Raw genomic sequence first — 16653 nt, 5'->3', positions numbered from 1 at the left:
TCTGCCTCCCAAGTGCTGGGATTACAGGCATGTGTCACCATTGCCTGGCTCTTTATTTCTTATCTCCAAGTCAATTTCTTCATAGACTTCCCTACATGCACTATGCCTAAGTAAAATGCATTAGGATATGGGGCTGAGAAGAAGGGAAGCTATAGATTACACTGTATAAAATCAATTAAGAACCAAAAACAGCACTGGAAATCCCAGGCTGCCATCAGGGAAATGGTTCAGAAGGTTTGCATGGACTCAAGCACTGGGGGCGGGGTGCACACAAATCCCCGCACCCCAGCCTGTCTTCTCAGAGACATTCTGGCTGTGTCCAGTGACACTGGCTAACTGGAGCAGCTAGCTCCGTGCAGAAGAGCCCCTCCCTGACCCTGACTCGCAGACGGTGCACACTGCACTTGACCTTTATGGCTGGGCCACGTGCAGCTCCAATTCCCTTAGAAGCAGTTCAAGGCTCCCTGGCATTCACGCCTGAAGAGGCCACCGTGAAGCTATGCTTCATTCAGGTTTATGAACTTTGAAGACACCATACTCAGATATGCGTTATTCATTTGATGTTTTACAAAGACAATCTGGGCGCGTTCCCACAAGAACAGGGAGAGTGCTAAGGACTGTCTGGTGTCCAAAGGGAGGAAGACAAGTCCCGACTGACCCAGGCACACGGAAGGTGCAGTGAATACACACTTCCCCCTACCCTGGATTCCCAAGGCACTACAGGGCCTGGCTAGGAGGAGCTTATTCAGGCCCCACCCTCAAGGAGGATCTAAGCCTCGTGTTCAAATGTATACATCTCCCTAACTGTTAACAATCAGAATGGTGAGACTGAGGAAAGGCTTCTCCCCATGCCCACACCCACGCCCACGAGGGGACCAGTTCATGACCTGGGCCTTCTGCAAGGGTGCCATCCGGCAGCACAGCACTGCACTGCAGTTCCTGCAGATCTCCAGGAAGAGCTCTCTGTAGTTCCCTGAGGAGCTCCCATCCTCTCTTGGCTTCATGATCAAGGACAGTGCAGCTCCATCGATGATTAAACCATAGTCATGCATATCTGTGGAGAGTCTTTAGAGCACAGGAAAGGGAGAACCACTCAATCACTGCATCTGCAGTCTAGAACACCACACGCGGGCGCTGGCACAGTGCCGGTCAGTCCACAGGATAGGACTTGCGGGTCTCCCTCCTTCACTACAGTCCTTACCATACTGGATCCACCTCTTGGACTACACTGTAAATCACATTTTAATGAAATTTCTTTGCTCAGGCAAAGCAGCCACAGCCTGCTGTGAGTGTGTGTAAGTTTCAGTACTGAGATACCACAAGGAAGGCCTTGGGAGGGCAGGTCTCTAACCTCCTCTGTCTGGCTTCCTCCCCTGGTGACCTCACTGCCTAAACATGGTCAAAGTCTGCCTTTGCTGGGCTTTAAAGGGTTATTTTTAATAATTTAAATAGGTATATATCTGTGGGCAGGGGCGGGCACACTGCTGCACAGACCAGCAGAGCTGATCTCCCAGGAGCACAAGTTACAGGTCACGGGGAGCAGCCTGATGTGGGTGCTGGGAACCAGCACTGGGCCCTGTGCCAGAGCAGAGCACTCTGAGCCGCTGAGCTGTCCCCAAGCCCCTCTGCTGGGCCTGAGATGACAAACACCTGTGACCCCAAATTTTGCAGATGAACACAGAAATGGTTCTGTGCCATTCTTAAAAGAGAACCAAACTTGTGTGTGCCTAGAGAGCTGACTTGTTTTGCCAAATTTATATGACTCTTACGACAGGCCAGCAAGACTGTTTAGTGAGTAAGGGCACCTGCTCCAGGCCTGATGAGCTCGGTTTCGCCCCTACAACCTATATATGGTGGAAGAAGAGAAGGTATTGATGCAAGTTGTCCTCTAATCTCCAAATTACACTGTGGCACTTGCATGCTGACAACCAGAGCAAATAAATAAAAAGACACTGAGTCAGAGTCAGAGGACCAGACCACACTGGTAAGGGTGCCCCTGTGAAAATGCATGAACAAACCCAAAGATATTCTTGGAAAGCCTCAACTTCAGCCAGACTGCTGTCTCAGAAACATAGCCTCCGTTATCACTGCCTTCTGGATTTCTGGCAGCATTCTGAGGCATCCATGATGGACCCACGGGTACAACAGCACATGGAAATGGTTCCAATCAAAACAGCTTTCCACGCTCCCTACCCAGCAGCTTGAGACTGGCTGCCTAGGCAGACCCAGCTGTGGAGAGAACACAGCATTTACCTGACCCACGAGGATGCAAGCACGAGTGCCCCACAGAGACGCAGGTCCCGTGAGGTGGGAGGAGCCACGTACCCTGAGAAGGAGTCCCTGGTCAGGCTCCCACTGCAGCGCAGCACCGTCTTGCTCAGGTCGAAGAGGACGTCGTGCAGGCTCTGCTCCTCTAGCTTTTTGGTGGTCAGCTCCAGCAGCTGTGTGCTCCTGCGGAACAGCTTGCAGGCATAGCAGGTGGCGGAGGCTGTCTCCATCTTGTCCCCGGTGAGCACCCAGACTTTGATGCCTGCCTTCTGCAGTGCCTCAATTGTGTCAGCGGCTTTCTCCTGGAGCCTAAGAGCAGGGAACCCATGGGATGAGGGTCCAAAGGGAGCTAAAATAAACAACTTCAGGAAACATGACGCTATCAAAAGACTCGGCTCTACAGAGCAGCATGTGCAGAGTGGTTGAGGGTCTAAGGAATGGACCAGAACCTGCCCCCAAAGGTCCGAGTGTGCGGCACAGCTCTGCCAACCATGAACGCACTGTTTAAGGAGGCTGCTCTGTGATGCCCTTTTGCTGAGCCTTACATCCTACCATCCACTATCACTCCACTTAGAAGAATCATTATGGCCAGAAATAGAATGGACAAATGGAGTTGGGAAATACGGGATCATCTCTTCTCTTGGTGCTATGTGTTCCAATGTTGCTACTTACTAAACAGGGATCCAGGCTCTAAGATATCAGATGCTGATAAAGCCTGTGGCCCCACAGCTAACATTTACCAGTGGTTTAGCATGTGCCAGCACTGTGTGAAATCTGATATGACCTTTCACTTCTACAGAACTCTGCAAAGTCAGACTAGTCCTTGGGTGAAAGTTTGTGGCCTGAAGAGTAGAGATCCCATCATCACAGCTGCACAGATGAGGAAACCACCTCCAACCTTGTGATTCTCTGAAACAATAGTAAGGGACTAAGTCCCAGAGAGGAGAGTTTACCAATGTGCTGGCTCAGGTTTTAAAAAAGTAGCTTGTGGTCAAACACCACTTCAACAGGACACTGTATCTGTAATCCCAGGAAGATGCATGGTCTATGTCATCTGAGCTACAGAGAGACCTTGTCTAGGAAAAAGCTCATCTTGCTGCCACTTGCCCCTCTGTGTTCCTGGGTGTCAACCCTCCAGGTTCCATGTCCCGACACAGCCATGTCAGCTGCCTACGAGGCTCCATGCAAAGGCCACCAGTCAGAGCCATGCCAGGAGCCATCCCCTTCTTGACCCCTGCTCTCCGGCCACTGCACTGTGTCTTGGTCTTCACTTTGTAACTGAGAATTCCAGAAACTTTCTCAGCGGCTTCACAGGTTTTTACACAGCCCACTTCATTACTGTAACTGTCTTCACCAAGGACAACCGTGCCGAGGACCCTGAGCTATATAGAGCTAGAGATTCAGAGGAACCGGTGGCAGCTGGGAAACGACTCCTACCTATGACGGCTACCAACTCCTTTCTAAGGCACAGAGAGACCTGTCCTCTAGTGGGGAGCTGTATGAAGATGTTACTTTCACTATTTGGACGTGAAGTGTCCTCCAAGGCATTTTATTTATGGCCAGTAACATATCACCTAGTAATAATCTCCTGGTTGTCACTCTCTGTGAAGGAAAGCAAATGGGCCCTGTCCTCAGGAAGAACACACTGGCACAGGACACCTGCTACCTGCCCTCCACCCTGAGGGCTCTTGAGGCACCCTCCCATCTGTACATGGACAGACACACAGACGTCTTTACCGGTCCTCGACGGCCGTAGCGCCAAGCAGGGTGAGGTCCTTCTCTATCTGCTCATAGGCTTCCGCCAGCTTCTTCTCCCGATCTTGAAGCGCCACTTTGGCCCCCTGCAGCAGCCGGCAAGCATCTTCATATTGCTCTGGCTCAAGCTTCTTGTAGGCAACACACAGGGTCCGCAGCCCTTCCTGTTTACATAAGTCAGCGTTTAATGTGGCTCTCAGTCACCTGGTCATTCATTCTCAGTTATTCATCGTCCCATCTCTGAAGAGAATGAATGAGCCATAACCCAGCCACCGTCTAGAGATTACAAAATTACATTCAATACAGACAGACATGTGCTCTGTAGAGCTGTAACCTATGGTGCCTGGTCCATACAGACAGACATGTGCTCTGTAGAACTGTAACCTATGGTGCCTGGTCCATACAGACAGACATGTGCTCTGTAGAACTGTAACCTATGGTGCCTGGTCCATACAGACAGACATGTGCTCTGTAGAGCTGTAACCTATGGTGCCTGGTCCATACAGACAGACATGTGCTCTGTAGAACTGTAACCTATGGTGCCTGGTCCATACAGACAGACATGTGCTCTGTAGAACTGTAACCTATGGTGCCTGGTCCATACAGACAGACATGTGCTCTGTAGAACTGTAACCTATGGTGCCTGGTCCATACAGACAGACATGTGCTCTGTAGAACTGTAACCTATGGTGCCTGGTCCATACAGACAGACATGTGCTCTGTAGAGCTGTAACCTATGGTGCCTGGTCCATACAGACAGACATGTGCTCTGTAGAGCTGTAACCTATGGTGCCTGGTCCATACAGACAGACATGTGCTCTGTAGAACTGTAAACAGATTCTGTTTAATTCTGTAAACAGATACAGATTCTAATTTAGCTTTTGAGAGATAATAATTTGCAGTGTTGAGGTAGTATGCTTTGAAGTTGGGAGATGGAAGACTGCAAGGCTATTCATCCTCATGCTGGGTACAGGGAGACTAAAATACACCTTAGGGATGAGGAGATCTAACACAGGTGGAGCCCGCTGACGCTAGGTGGCAGCCGCTGGCAGGGTTTCTGTGGGTGTTTCTTGCTCCTCACCCTAATCCATGTACAACAGCGCAATACTCACAGGCCTCCTAAGTGAGCACTTAACACTCTGGGTTTTAGATTTTGAAAACTGTCTCCTGTGTTGTCAGCACTTTCTCTCAGCTCTTTAGGTCACAATTGTACTTCTTAGATCTCCTAACGAGTACGAAGGACATACCCCGCTGGTTATGGTTCTCATAATCCCTCAAGAGGGAGGGAGGACCACGGAGGTGAAATACACAGCTTCATTAACGAGTCAGAAGGGGCATCAGACAGGAGGAGTCTCTAAAAGAATGGTCTAGAGCTGTCCAGAATGTAGGGTGCTGTGAGCAGCAAGTAAAGTGTTCAGAAGGGAAGAGGCCTTTGTTTGTACAGGTATTCAGGGGACTTTCTGCTGTGGTGGCACGGCGGTGAGAGGTGTTGGCATGCACAAGCCTCTTGCTAAGCATGACAGAACGTCCTATATAAAACACTACCGAGCTGTACCGAGCAGCCACACTTAGTGCTGACCCTTGTAAATACAAAGAAAGCAATCCTTGGCAGCGCACTAGCAGACAGAACCCAACAGCATGAAAGGCCCGCATGCCACGAACAGGGCTCCTCCCCAAAGACAGACTGAGTCAGTGCAGGATGCGGGCTAACGTAACACAGGACGCCGTCAGCTAACGTAACACAAGACACCGTCAGACAAAGACCTATGCGGCCTGATGCAGAGGAAACATCTGAAACCTGCAGGAGCCTTTGCATTTAGGCTGAACACAACTCAGCAACATAACCTGTCAGAGGACCAGATCTTACAGCCAGATGTCCTAAAGAACACCCTCCCCTCTTGTGTGAAATCCCAGAGTCACTGTATGACTGCAGCAGTGGCATGGCTGTGACATCAGCACAGGCAGGCCAGCTACCTCACATACTGACCTTGGGAAGAGAATTAAGAAAACTCTACCCATAATTGCATCAGAAAGAAAATATTCAGGAATGTGTGTACCCATGGAGGAAAAAGACTAACACACTGAAAACTACGTTAACACTGAAGAAATCACAGAAGAGCCAAAGAACAGAAACACATCTGTTTCTGTGGCTTGCAACATTTCTCATTGTTAAGATGACAACACTACTCAAAGCCATCTGTGGAGTCTTGTGATCGTGTGGAACTCCCGGGAAATGTTCAGGTAGCAGAACAGCACGGCAGGTTCAGGTAAGAACAAGCTGGCCGTACGAGCACTCTTGCTCCAGAGCACATGGTGGCAAAGCAAAACGCACAGAACTGGTGTGGAGACAGAGAAAGGGACAGGAGAGCAGGACAGACCGAGACCCCAAAACAAATCCTGGAGCATCTGGTCAGATGATGTAACAAGAGGAACAAGATCATCTAACAGAAAAAACAAAGCAAGACAAAATAGCCATTCAACAATGCAGTTCAAAAAATAATACCCATGCCAGGCAGTGGTGGCGCATGCCTTTAATCCCAGCACTTGGGAGGCAGACGCAGGTGGATATCTGAGTTCGAGGCCAGCCTGGTCTACAGAGTGAGTTTCAGGACAGCCAGGGCTACACAGAGAAACCCTGTCTCAGAAAAAACAAAAAAAAAAAAAAAAAGAGATACTCACTTAACAAAAAATGAGATAGCTCCCACACCACACATAAAGTAAGATCAATGCCTTAAATTTAACAGCTAAAATTATAAAGTTTTTAGAAAAAAAACCGAGGGTAAAGTCTTCAAAATCTTACATTTGGCAACAATTTCTTAATTGTGATTAAACATACCCAAATAAGAGACTGAAGGAGAACTGGGTTTTAAGCACACAATGGCCCTCAGCATCCCTACAACTGTCTTTACTTGTGTAAAGCTCTAGCTGTTTTGAAGTGGCTGCTCCGTTCACTGACTGAGTACCTCTGGGCTGAGCGGCAGGACAGACCTAAGGATTCAGAGCAGTCTGAGGGATGCTGTCCCGGTTGGGGTTCGTCACCTTGACACACACCTAGCTATATACGCCTCCGGAGTGGGCTGTGGGAAGCCTCTGGGGAACTTGTTAATTAGTGACCAGTGTGTGGAAACTCCCTCCCTCTGCGGTAGCACCACCGAGGATGTTTTCGTTATATTAAGGAAACATTCATCAGGTCATTTTTTTTTCTGTTATTTCAAAATTAAGGATGGACCCTGATTTTTGCCAGGCCCCTTCTCTTGTGACCAATAGTCTATAGTGTGACTGTGTGAGTGGGACATGTATGAACTGTTGTCTCTGGAGTCAGGACAAGCTTACACCATGCCTACTGTGGACGTGCTTCTGGATTCTGCTTGGTGATATGCCTGAAGACAATCTGAACATTGTCAGATTAACATTTTATTTTATTTTCTATATTCTTTGTTAACATTCCGAATGCTTTCCCCCTTCCCGGTCCCCACCCCCATCAGTCTCCTAAGCCCTCTTCCCTCCACCCATTTCCCAATCACGCCCCTCCCATTTCCCTGTCCTGGTATTCCCATACAATGCTGGATCAACTCTTTTCAGAACCAGGGCCCTCTCTTTCCCTCTTCTTGGGTATCATTTGATATGCTAATTGTGTCTTGAGAATTCAGAGCTTCTGGGCTACTTAATATTCACTTATCAGTGATTGCATTCATGTGTATTCTTTTGTGATTGGGTTACCTCACTTAGGATGATATTTTCCAGTTCCAAACATTTGCCTAAGAATTTCATGAATTCATTGTTTTTAATAGCTGAGTAGTATTCCATTGTGTAAATATACATTTTCTGTATCCATTCCTCCAGTGAGGGACATCTGGATTCTTTCCAGCTTCTAGCTATTATAAATAAGGCTGCTATGAACATAGTGGAGCATGTGTCCTTACTGTATGCTGGGGAATCCTCTGGGTATATGCCCAGGAGAGGTATAGCAGGGTCCTCCGGAAGTGTCATGTCCAGTTTTCTGAGGAACTACCAGACTGATTTCCAAAGTGGTTGTACCATCTTGCAATCCCACCAGCAGTGGAGGAGTGTTTCTCTTTCTCTACATACTCGCCAACATCTGCTGTCTCCTGAGTTTTTAACCTTAGCCATTCTGACGGGTGTGAGGTGAAATCTCAGGATTGTTTTGATTTGCATTTCCCTAATGATTAATGATGTTGAACATTTCTTAAGGTGCTTCTCAGCCATCCAAAGTTCTTCAGGTGAAAATTCTTTGTTTAGCTCTGTACCCCATTTTTAATAGAGTTATTTGGTTCTCTGGGGTCTAACTTCTTGAGTTCTTTATATATATTGGATATTAGCCCTCTGTCGGATTTAGGGTTAATGAAGATCCTTTCCCAATCTGTTGGTTGCCGTTTTGTCCTTTGGACAGTGTCCTTTGCCTTACAGAAACTTTGCAATTTTATGTGGTCCCATTTGTCAATTCTTGATCTTAGAGCGTAAGCTATTGGTATTCTGTTCAGGAACTTTCCCCCTGTGCCCATGTCTTCAAGGGTCTTCCCCAGTTTCTTTTCTATTAATTTCAGTGTGTCTGGTTTTATGTGGAGGTCCTTGATCCACTTGGAGCTGAGCTTAGTACAAGGAGATAAGAATGGATCAATTCTTATTCTTGTGCATGTTGATCTCCAATTGAACCAGCACCATTTGTTGAAAGGGCTATCTTGTTTCCACTGGATGTGGGCCTTGGGAGGGCAGGTCTCTAACCTCCTCCTAAATCAGGATCAAATAGATCATCTAAACAGTCCCATAACCCCTAAAGAAATAGAAGGAGTCATAGAAAGCCTTCCAACCAAAAAAAGCACAGGACTAGATGGTTTTAGTGCAGAATTCTATCAGACCTTCAAAGAAGACTTAACACCAATACTCTTCAAACTATTCCACAAAATAGAAACAGAAGGAACACTACCCAACTGGTTCTACGAAGCCACAATTACGCTGATACCAAAACCACACAAAGATCCAACAAAGAAAGAGAACTTAAGGCCAATTTCCCTTATGAATATCGATGCAAAAATACTCAATAAAATTCTTGCCCACTGAATCCAAGAACACAGATTAACATTTTTACATAATTAGTATTAGGATTGATCTGTACCTCTCCTGTCTTAGTTCTTGATGTGTGCTTAGAAGAAAGTTGCTCTAAGGAGGAAGGGAGCATACAATGAAAAGAGTCTGTCTCTCACGTGTAGATTCTGAGGCACCACTGGCCCATTGTGAGTTGGGCATCCTGGCATAAGTAACCCTTAGTGAATCTTTCTTTCCCAAGTTCTTTTTGGTCAAAGTGTTTTACCACAACAGAAACCCAAGCTAAGGCAGATGCTATAACAATCAAAGACCCTGGGGGATCTGGAAGAGGACAATGGCTGGCTGGCACAGAGGCCAGGCACAAGCCATCAAGGGGCCGGCAGACAGCATATTCAGCATCCCCAAAGGCCCAGGCACAGAGTACTGCTGCCATCAGTGAATGATATGGAGTCACAGCTTGAAGGAACAAGCAGTTTCTGAGAGTTTGACCACAACTCTGATTAAATTCTAGATCTGTAGAAAGTGTGAAAGATCTAGCAGCCCATGGGGAAAGTTCACAACTGTGACCAGCATGTGGGACGGAGTCCACATGACAGGGACCAACTAGCCAGCTCTGGTAGACAAGTGACAAGGCAGGTGGAGGGGACACACATCATTGCAAATGCATTACTGAAAACTTTCCAATATTGGTAAAAAGCCCACAGACCACACTTCAGAGCCCTGAACAGAAAAAGTATGAGAATTCCTACCCCCAGACTCATCACAACCAGATCTCATCCATGGGAAACAACAAAGAACAAGATGAACAGGAGCATCGAGCACAGCCATGGTGAGGAGGCTCCCATGAGAAGAGGGGCGTCCACACCAGAACCCACCCGCAGCTCACACTGGCGTTCCCTCTCACATCCATCAACAGTGAGCAAAGGAGGAAGTCGGGCATCAGTCGAAGGGCTGCTCAGCAAGAGAAGGAACGCCATGCCGTACTGGGCACCATGCAAGTGAATGTCAGAAAGGCTGTGTTGTGAGAGCCTGGTAAGAAACGGACCTGGGATTCAACTGAACAAGAACACTCCAGAAGGTAAGATCTCATCCACAGTGGGAGCAAACAGTGCTGGATGAGGGGAGAGTTGGCGGGAGGGAAATGCAAAGGTTCCTGGGACAATGTGACGTCAATGTTTCTACAAACCAAAACTTACCTACCTTTATATCTTCAATATGAACACACTGTTTACTGACTGTAGCTCAATAAAGCCTTTCAAAGAGACATACTTTAATCATAATTAACATACTACTTCTTTTAAGGAAACTGATTCTCTAGTAAGAGAACTTTCCAGAACAAATGAAGCATGGACTATGGCAGTGTGTTCTTAAGCACAAAATATGTCTCCAGTTCCTGGGGTGACCCCTGGCAGAAGGGGGCAGAATCCCCAGTGTGCCCACTTGAAATCAGAATTCTGGAAGTTTGCCCTAGGAAGTTCAAGGAGGCTCAGCGCATGCCTCTTGTGGCACCCTGTGGGGATGGTTTCTGAGGGAACATGACATGTGACAGTGATGTATCTGGAATGTCTATGCAGCACAACCTAGATTTACAGATTAAGGCACAAGGCCGTCTAATCCCAGGCATGGGGTCTTTCTGGCTCCTCCGTGCTGGTAGAGCGGCTGAGAGGATGGAAACCACCTCAGCAGGAGAACAGCCTCCAGCGTAACCTAGAGGTTGGCCTCATCACCGTCAGCACACAGAAGGCAAGGTCATGCCAGAGTACAAAACCGTGATCTGCAGGAGAGAGGGGCTCACCACTGCATTGCGTTCCACTCTGGATCGGACCTGGTCCACTTTGCCTTCTATCACTCGGGGAAATATTGAAGAATCTGCTCCTTTGCAAAACAGATAAATTTCTCCTGGAAAATGAGGGGGAAATAATGTTCAAGTTAATTACTACATGGGGAGACAAATTTACTTTACTTTAAAAAAAAAGGATTAATTAATTAATTAATTTTATGCATGTGAGTACACTGTCACTGTCTCTAGACACACCAGAAGAGGGCATCAGATCTCATTACAGATGGCTGTGAGCCACCATGTGGTTGCTGGGAATTGAACTCAGAACCTCTGGAAGAGCAGTCAGTGCTCTTAACTGCTGAGCCATCTCTCCAGCTTTTTAACTTGTTCTTAATGAAAACAAGCAAGTCCAGTGTGGAGACCATTTTAAAGGCCATCACAAAGGAGTAGTTAACAGACCTAACAGAAGTGTGGCCACAGAGTGCGCTGGCCTCATCCGATTGCAATGGCCTTGGGACAATGAGGCTGGGTGCTCAGATTCCCCTGAGAGCAAAGCACTTCCTGGCATAGGGTTGGGCAGGCGGAGTGAGCACAGCAGAGCAAGGTGTGCTGCTGACCCGAAGGGAGTGCGCTAACTTCATGAAATATCAGAAGGAGTGTGACTCCTCCCGAAAGCGGGTCCTCCACAGACAGCCGCCCCTTGTCTCACAGGGTCATGGGACACTCTATCTTCCAGTGCGTCTCTGTCCTGTCCTCAGGCTCTGAGCACATTTGTGCTGGTTATGCGTGTTCCTTTTCTCAACACAAAGAATTTTCTCCTTCCAGGTCAGAGACATTGACAGACAGCAAAGACTTGGCTGAGGCATTGAGAAACCAGCTCTGGTATGGCTTGCTCAGTCCAGACAATCTGCAATCTGTCTCAAGTCCAGCCCTCAGCTGCCCTGCTCTGTGAAACACAAGCTCAGTCATCCTGCTCAACAACAATGCAATCTCATGCCTGCAGTGTATGCAACTTGCTGCTGAATAGAATGTTTCAGTGTAGCTATAGAAACATCACAGTAAGTCAGGTGTGGGAGTGTATATCTTTAATCCTAGTAGACAGCCATATCCCTAAGTTTGAGGCTAGCCTGGTCTACAGACTAAGTTCCAGGACAGCCAGTGCTACAGGGAGAAACACTGTCTCAAAAGCCATAATAATAACAACAACAACAACAACAACAACAACAACAACAGTAACAACAGAGAAGAAATACCACTGTGCATCCCAGTGGCAGCAAAGCTATAGAAGGGACATAGCATGGTTTATGTTCCCAGGAAGGTTAGGATACCCAGATCCCTTATAGAGACAAGTTCCTAAGCCCCTAACACTGAGGATGCTTGGAAGTGTGTGGAGACTAAATCCAGAACTGTCTCAAGTGGGAAGAAGAAGGGGCACACTTCTGGGCTAAAGACTGGGATCAATTACCAAGGCACAACTATTCCAAACTGTGGCAAGTATTAATGCTGAAGATGACTACATAGGCAACAAACTTGACTTGTTCAGTCAGTGTCTCCTGAAAGGAGCAGAAGAGTGATGGGCCCCCAGGAGGGGCAGTTCACACCAGGCAGGAGGACCACTAGGCAGCTCCCAGTTGAATACTGTGGATGCCTGGAGTATCTAGGAAGGCATTCCTGGGGAGGGGCTGCCACTTCACACCACGATCCAGGAAGGGGAAACACAGCAAGGACAGGACCTGAGGACACACCCACAGTGCAGGCTGCTCAAAGGCCAGGAGACCAGGCCTGAGACTCTGACGCCAGAGCCATGCGGCCATGAGACAGCCTCGTGAGTGCTGAGGAGCGGCCAGCCCAGTGTGAGGACAGGGAGGGATGAGGCACGGATCTGCTCTTGAGGGAATTCCTCTGGAGACGATGACATGGGGGCTAACTCTAGGCCTCCTAGACAAGATGCTGCTGGGGAAAAGCTGACCCAGAGCTACAGGGTGGGGAAGAGGCAAGTGCCCACCCACTCACATGGAGGTCACATGACAAAGTCATCCAGAGTCTCCTGGTCAAGGGGCCCACTGCGCCCACTCCTTCACCATCCTACACTTTAACCACGGACTAGAATGTGCAACCTCCAAATAAAGATCCATTGTCACGGCAGCCAGCCAGCCACGAGCTCTAACCTCTCATACAGAAATGCCTGCAAACCCACACTGTGTGTTCCTCCATACGATTAGACATTAGCCGTGGGGAGCGCAGTGCAGGGCGCTCTTAGTTGATGCCGAATGTTTATGGAGACCTAGGTGGGTACCCACTTCCTTCCAAGGTTGTTGTTATAGAGTATACCTGTGCCTTTTAAAAAGTGGGATTTACTGTAAATGGGGACACAGCTCAGGTGGAGTCTGCCTTGCAAGTATGAAGACCTGGGTTCAATTCCCAGAATCCTTGTAGAAAAAAAGCTAGGCAGGGAGGCATTCATTTGCAAATTCAGTGCTGGGAGATGGGGGACAGGAGAACTCTAGGGCTGGCTGGCTAATCAGTCGAGCAAACTCAGCAAATGCAAAGCCTGACAGAGACCCTGTCTACAATAAAAAAGAAGGAAGGGGGCAATGCCTGAGGAAGGAGACCCAAGGTTGACCTTTGCCATATACGCAAACACACACACACACACACACACACGGACGGACGGACGGACGGAATAAATCATTCTTATGTCCTAAACCCTTAGTGATCCAAAGGAATTCCCCATCAGAACATAACCACCACGTCATGTTAGAAAGGCTGTACCTGTAGTAGACTTTACAATCACACTCATTCTTCTCCGCACAGAATCAAAGGTCAGCACTTCTAGCAATTCGAATCTGAAACAGAAAAGTGAGACCTATTGGTCTCGAATGCCAAAAGGGTGCCAAGTCTGAATGGTTGCCAACTGACTTCCACAGCAGGAAGGGGGCATCTCCACCTCTCTCTGGGCCTGTGTGCACGGCCCTGGGATGTTCTGGACCTCACAGAATGTCCACCTCCAGCCTCCTGTTGGGATTAGTGCTTAAGTGTGGTCACAGGTCAGTCCAGCTCTGACTCCTCCCTAAGGAGAAGTAACTAATATCTTGGTCTCATTTGAAATAGTCATCTCTCGAACCATCCAAATCTGCAAACCTCTCAGGGAGGCCCACGGAGTGCAGAGCCAGTGCAGACACGGCCTCTGAAGCACTGTGGTAGGCAGACCTGCCTCTGCCTCTCCCCAGGGCCTGGAGCCTCACTCGTCCTCCAGTGGCACAGCATGCAGACAGCTTCTCACCTCTCGATGTCGTTCTCCCTGTTCAGTATCTCCATGTAATTGTCCTTCAGTCTCAGGTATGTGAATCCAAGCCTGCAACAGAGAGGGCAAAGCCAGTGCTTGTGGGACGTGCGGACCAGCCTCCTCCACGGGGTCTTCTCCTCACACGGAGGCAGACTTTCTTGTAGAGGAAGCACTTTCAGTGAGACAGGCTGCTTAGAGTGTTATAAAGCCATGACACAGGAGTTCTGATTCATCTGCCACCTCAGAGACTGACCGGAGTGTCACCCCTACAGTGGAGAGGAGGTGCCCTTGTGGGTGCTGGTGGCTGCTGGAAGGTCAGCCCCAGGTCTGACTGCATTCCCTGCTGCTAGCCACATTTCGGCCGCTGACTGGAGTCAATCCGCCTCCATCAAGCCCTTGGGCTGGAAACTGAACCCTGGTAAAGTGTCAAGAATGGTTGGCTAGGAACACATCACTCATGAAATGATTACTGTGGCCACCGCAGGAGAGGGTCCCTCATACAGAGTAATCCTGCCCTCTCCTCTCTATGCTGCTGTCATTTGAGGGCACAGCAAGAACCCCTCTGAGATGCCGGAGCCTTGACCTGACTGCCCAGCCTCCAAAACGTGAGAAATCCATCCTGGGTCTGTTTTATTTCTGTTTTATAAATTATGCAGCGAAGACAGTCTGCCCTTGGTCAACCTAGTTATCTGACAGGACATGGGGCCAGGGCAGGCGATGCTGCCTGACCCTTCCTCTACTGCTCAAACTAACACCTCCAGCCATGGGCACCTGCCAGGACAGTAAAGAGGGACTGGTCTTGCACAGCGTACGAAAAGATGGGACAGAATATGCCCCCCAATCCAATGCCAGCTGCCACAGCAGGCAAGTGCTGAGAGTGTGGGTGATGGTGGCACTTGCCCCACTGAGAGCTGTCAGCTGACGGAACGAGGTACAGGGATGGTAGGACAGCCTGACTCGCTTTGACTCCCTGCAGCACCCACGGCGTCACCCTGTAAACCGGTGGTTCTCGCCTTCCTACCTAACACTGCAGTCCTTTCACAGTTCCTCACGTCATAGTGAACCCCCCCAACCGTAAAACTATTTTTGTTGCTTCTTCATAACTGTAATTTTGCTAATGTTAAGAATCACAATATAAATATCTGATATTGAGAATGTTTGATATGTGACCTCCCCCCCCAAGGAGTCGAGACTCACAGGTTGAGAACCACTGCTATAAAGGTTCCCAAACCTAGCTCAAAAGCTATGTGTGCATGTGTGTGTTGGCACGGCTTGGATACCTAGTGAGGGTAACTTCATTCACACATCTGCAACTTCCCAAGCTGTGCAGGAAAAGCAGAGCTGCTTAGTCACAATGCAGTGCTCCTCCAAGAGGTGAGAGGCACAGGAATGCTCTCCCATTGTCCTCAGTCTGGGGACACTGCACACATTAGTTAGTGCAGCAGAGAGGACACTAGGGGTTTGTTCCTCCACCAGAATTATGAGCTGAGAGCCTGAAAGATGTCCCCAACCTGAAATTGTGCCACATCTGGAGTGTTTTTCTATTATTTCTTTTATTTTTTATGAGATTATCTTTTTGTTTTATTTATGTTGGTATGCAAGTACACTGTCACTGTCTTCAGATGCATCAGAAGAGGGAGTCAGGTCCCATCACAAATAGTTGTGAGCCACCATGTGGTTGCTGGGATTTGAACTCAGGACCTCTGGAAGAGCAGTCACTCTTAACCACTGAACCATCTCTCCAGCCCCTGGAGTGTTTTTCTCAGTACCTATTTAACATGCTACACCTCACACAAGCAGAAAGAACTTCAGGAAGACCCTGAGCAGTGTAGCCCCCAGGTGGAATGATCCAGTCCAAAGAAAAAGCAGAGGCAGGGAGCGCCTCAAGGCCAGAGGTTGGCTCTCCAGTCCAGGTGACAGGAGAGCTGAGGCAGCGTGCCTTAGTGTCCCAACTTAATGGGAGGGTTTAGGGATGGGGCTCCATCTAGCTGGCTGCAAGGGACCTAAGGTCACAGAGGGCACAAAACTGGATTTTCCAGACAAGTCTCGAGTTGGGTTGCAAACTCGTTACCCCAACACTCTGTGAGAGCTAGACCCAGAACCCCGACTCACCTCTGCACACCTTCGACCAGGGCAACTTCATCAGGCGAGGACGATATGTACACACAGGACTTTGCATCTGGAGATTTCTGGGGACCATCGACATCGTCCCCACAATGGTCGTCTTTCACTTGGACAGTATGGCACAGGCAGATAGCCCTGAAAAACAGCTCCTCCCGTTCCTGCAGAGACAGGGAACTGTTACACCTCTGCCGGCCATGGGAAGAATGTGAACAAGAGCCCGACAGGCAAGGCCTACAGAGTAGAGGCTAAGACCTCCTGGGGTGAACTGTTTTCAGTTTGTCTCAGGAGAAGCTTGGAGACTCCTTCATGCTCCAGAGTTGCCATGGCAACTCAGGTAAGTGCTAATAGGCAGCAAAGACTGATGTGACACTCCAAG

At 48.5% G+C, this 16653-nt stretch overlaps 1 protein-coding gene across 6 annotated transcripts in view; it reads right to left on the bottom strand.

Annotated features, from left to right (window-relative positions):
• Positions 1 to 16653, bottom strand: part of Atp11a (ATPase phospholipid transporting 11A) — a 120545-nt gene that overhangs the window by 21783 nt on the left and 82109 nt on the right. For all 6 annotated transcript variants that reach the window (XM_052162708.1, XM_052162713.1, XM_052162711.1 and 3 more), the window contains exons 14-20: positions 16266 to 16435; positions 14151 to 14222; positions 13640 to 13713; positions 10883 to 10986; positions 4006 to 4187; positions 2326 to 2577; positions 888 to 1065 (exon numbers count right to left, since the gene is read on the bottom strand). In XM_052162708.1, the coding sequence (XP_052018668.1) occupies positions 888 to 1065; positions 2326 to 2577; positions 4006 to 4187; positions 10883 to 10986; positions 13640 to 13713; positions 14151 to 14222; positions 16266 to 16435 (1032 nt within the window). The remainder of the gene's footprint in view (positions 1 to 887; positions 1066 to 2325; positions 2578 to 4005; positions 4188 to 10882; positions 10987 to 13639; positions 13714 to 14150; positions 14223 to 16265; positions 16436 to 16653) is intronic.

This window comes from Apodemus sylvaticus, chromosome 18 (assembly GCF_947179515.1).
Source record: "Apodemus sylvaticus chromosome 18, mApoSyl1.1, whole genome shotgun sequence".
NCBI lineage: Eukaryota > Metazoa > Chordata > Mammalia > Rodentia > Muridae > Apodemus > Apodemus sylvaticus.
The sequence above is the reverse complement of the archived record's forward strand: the minus strand, read 5'-3'. Positions and strand labels throughout refer to the sequence as shown.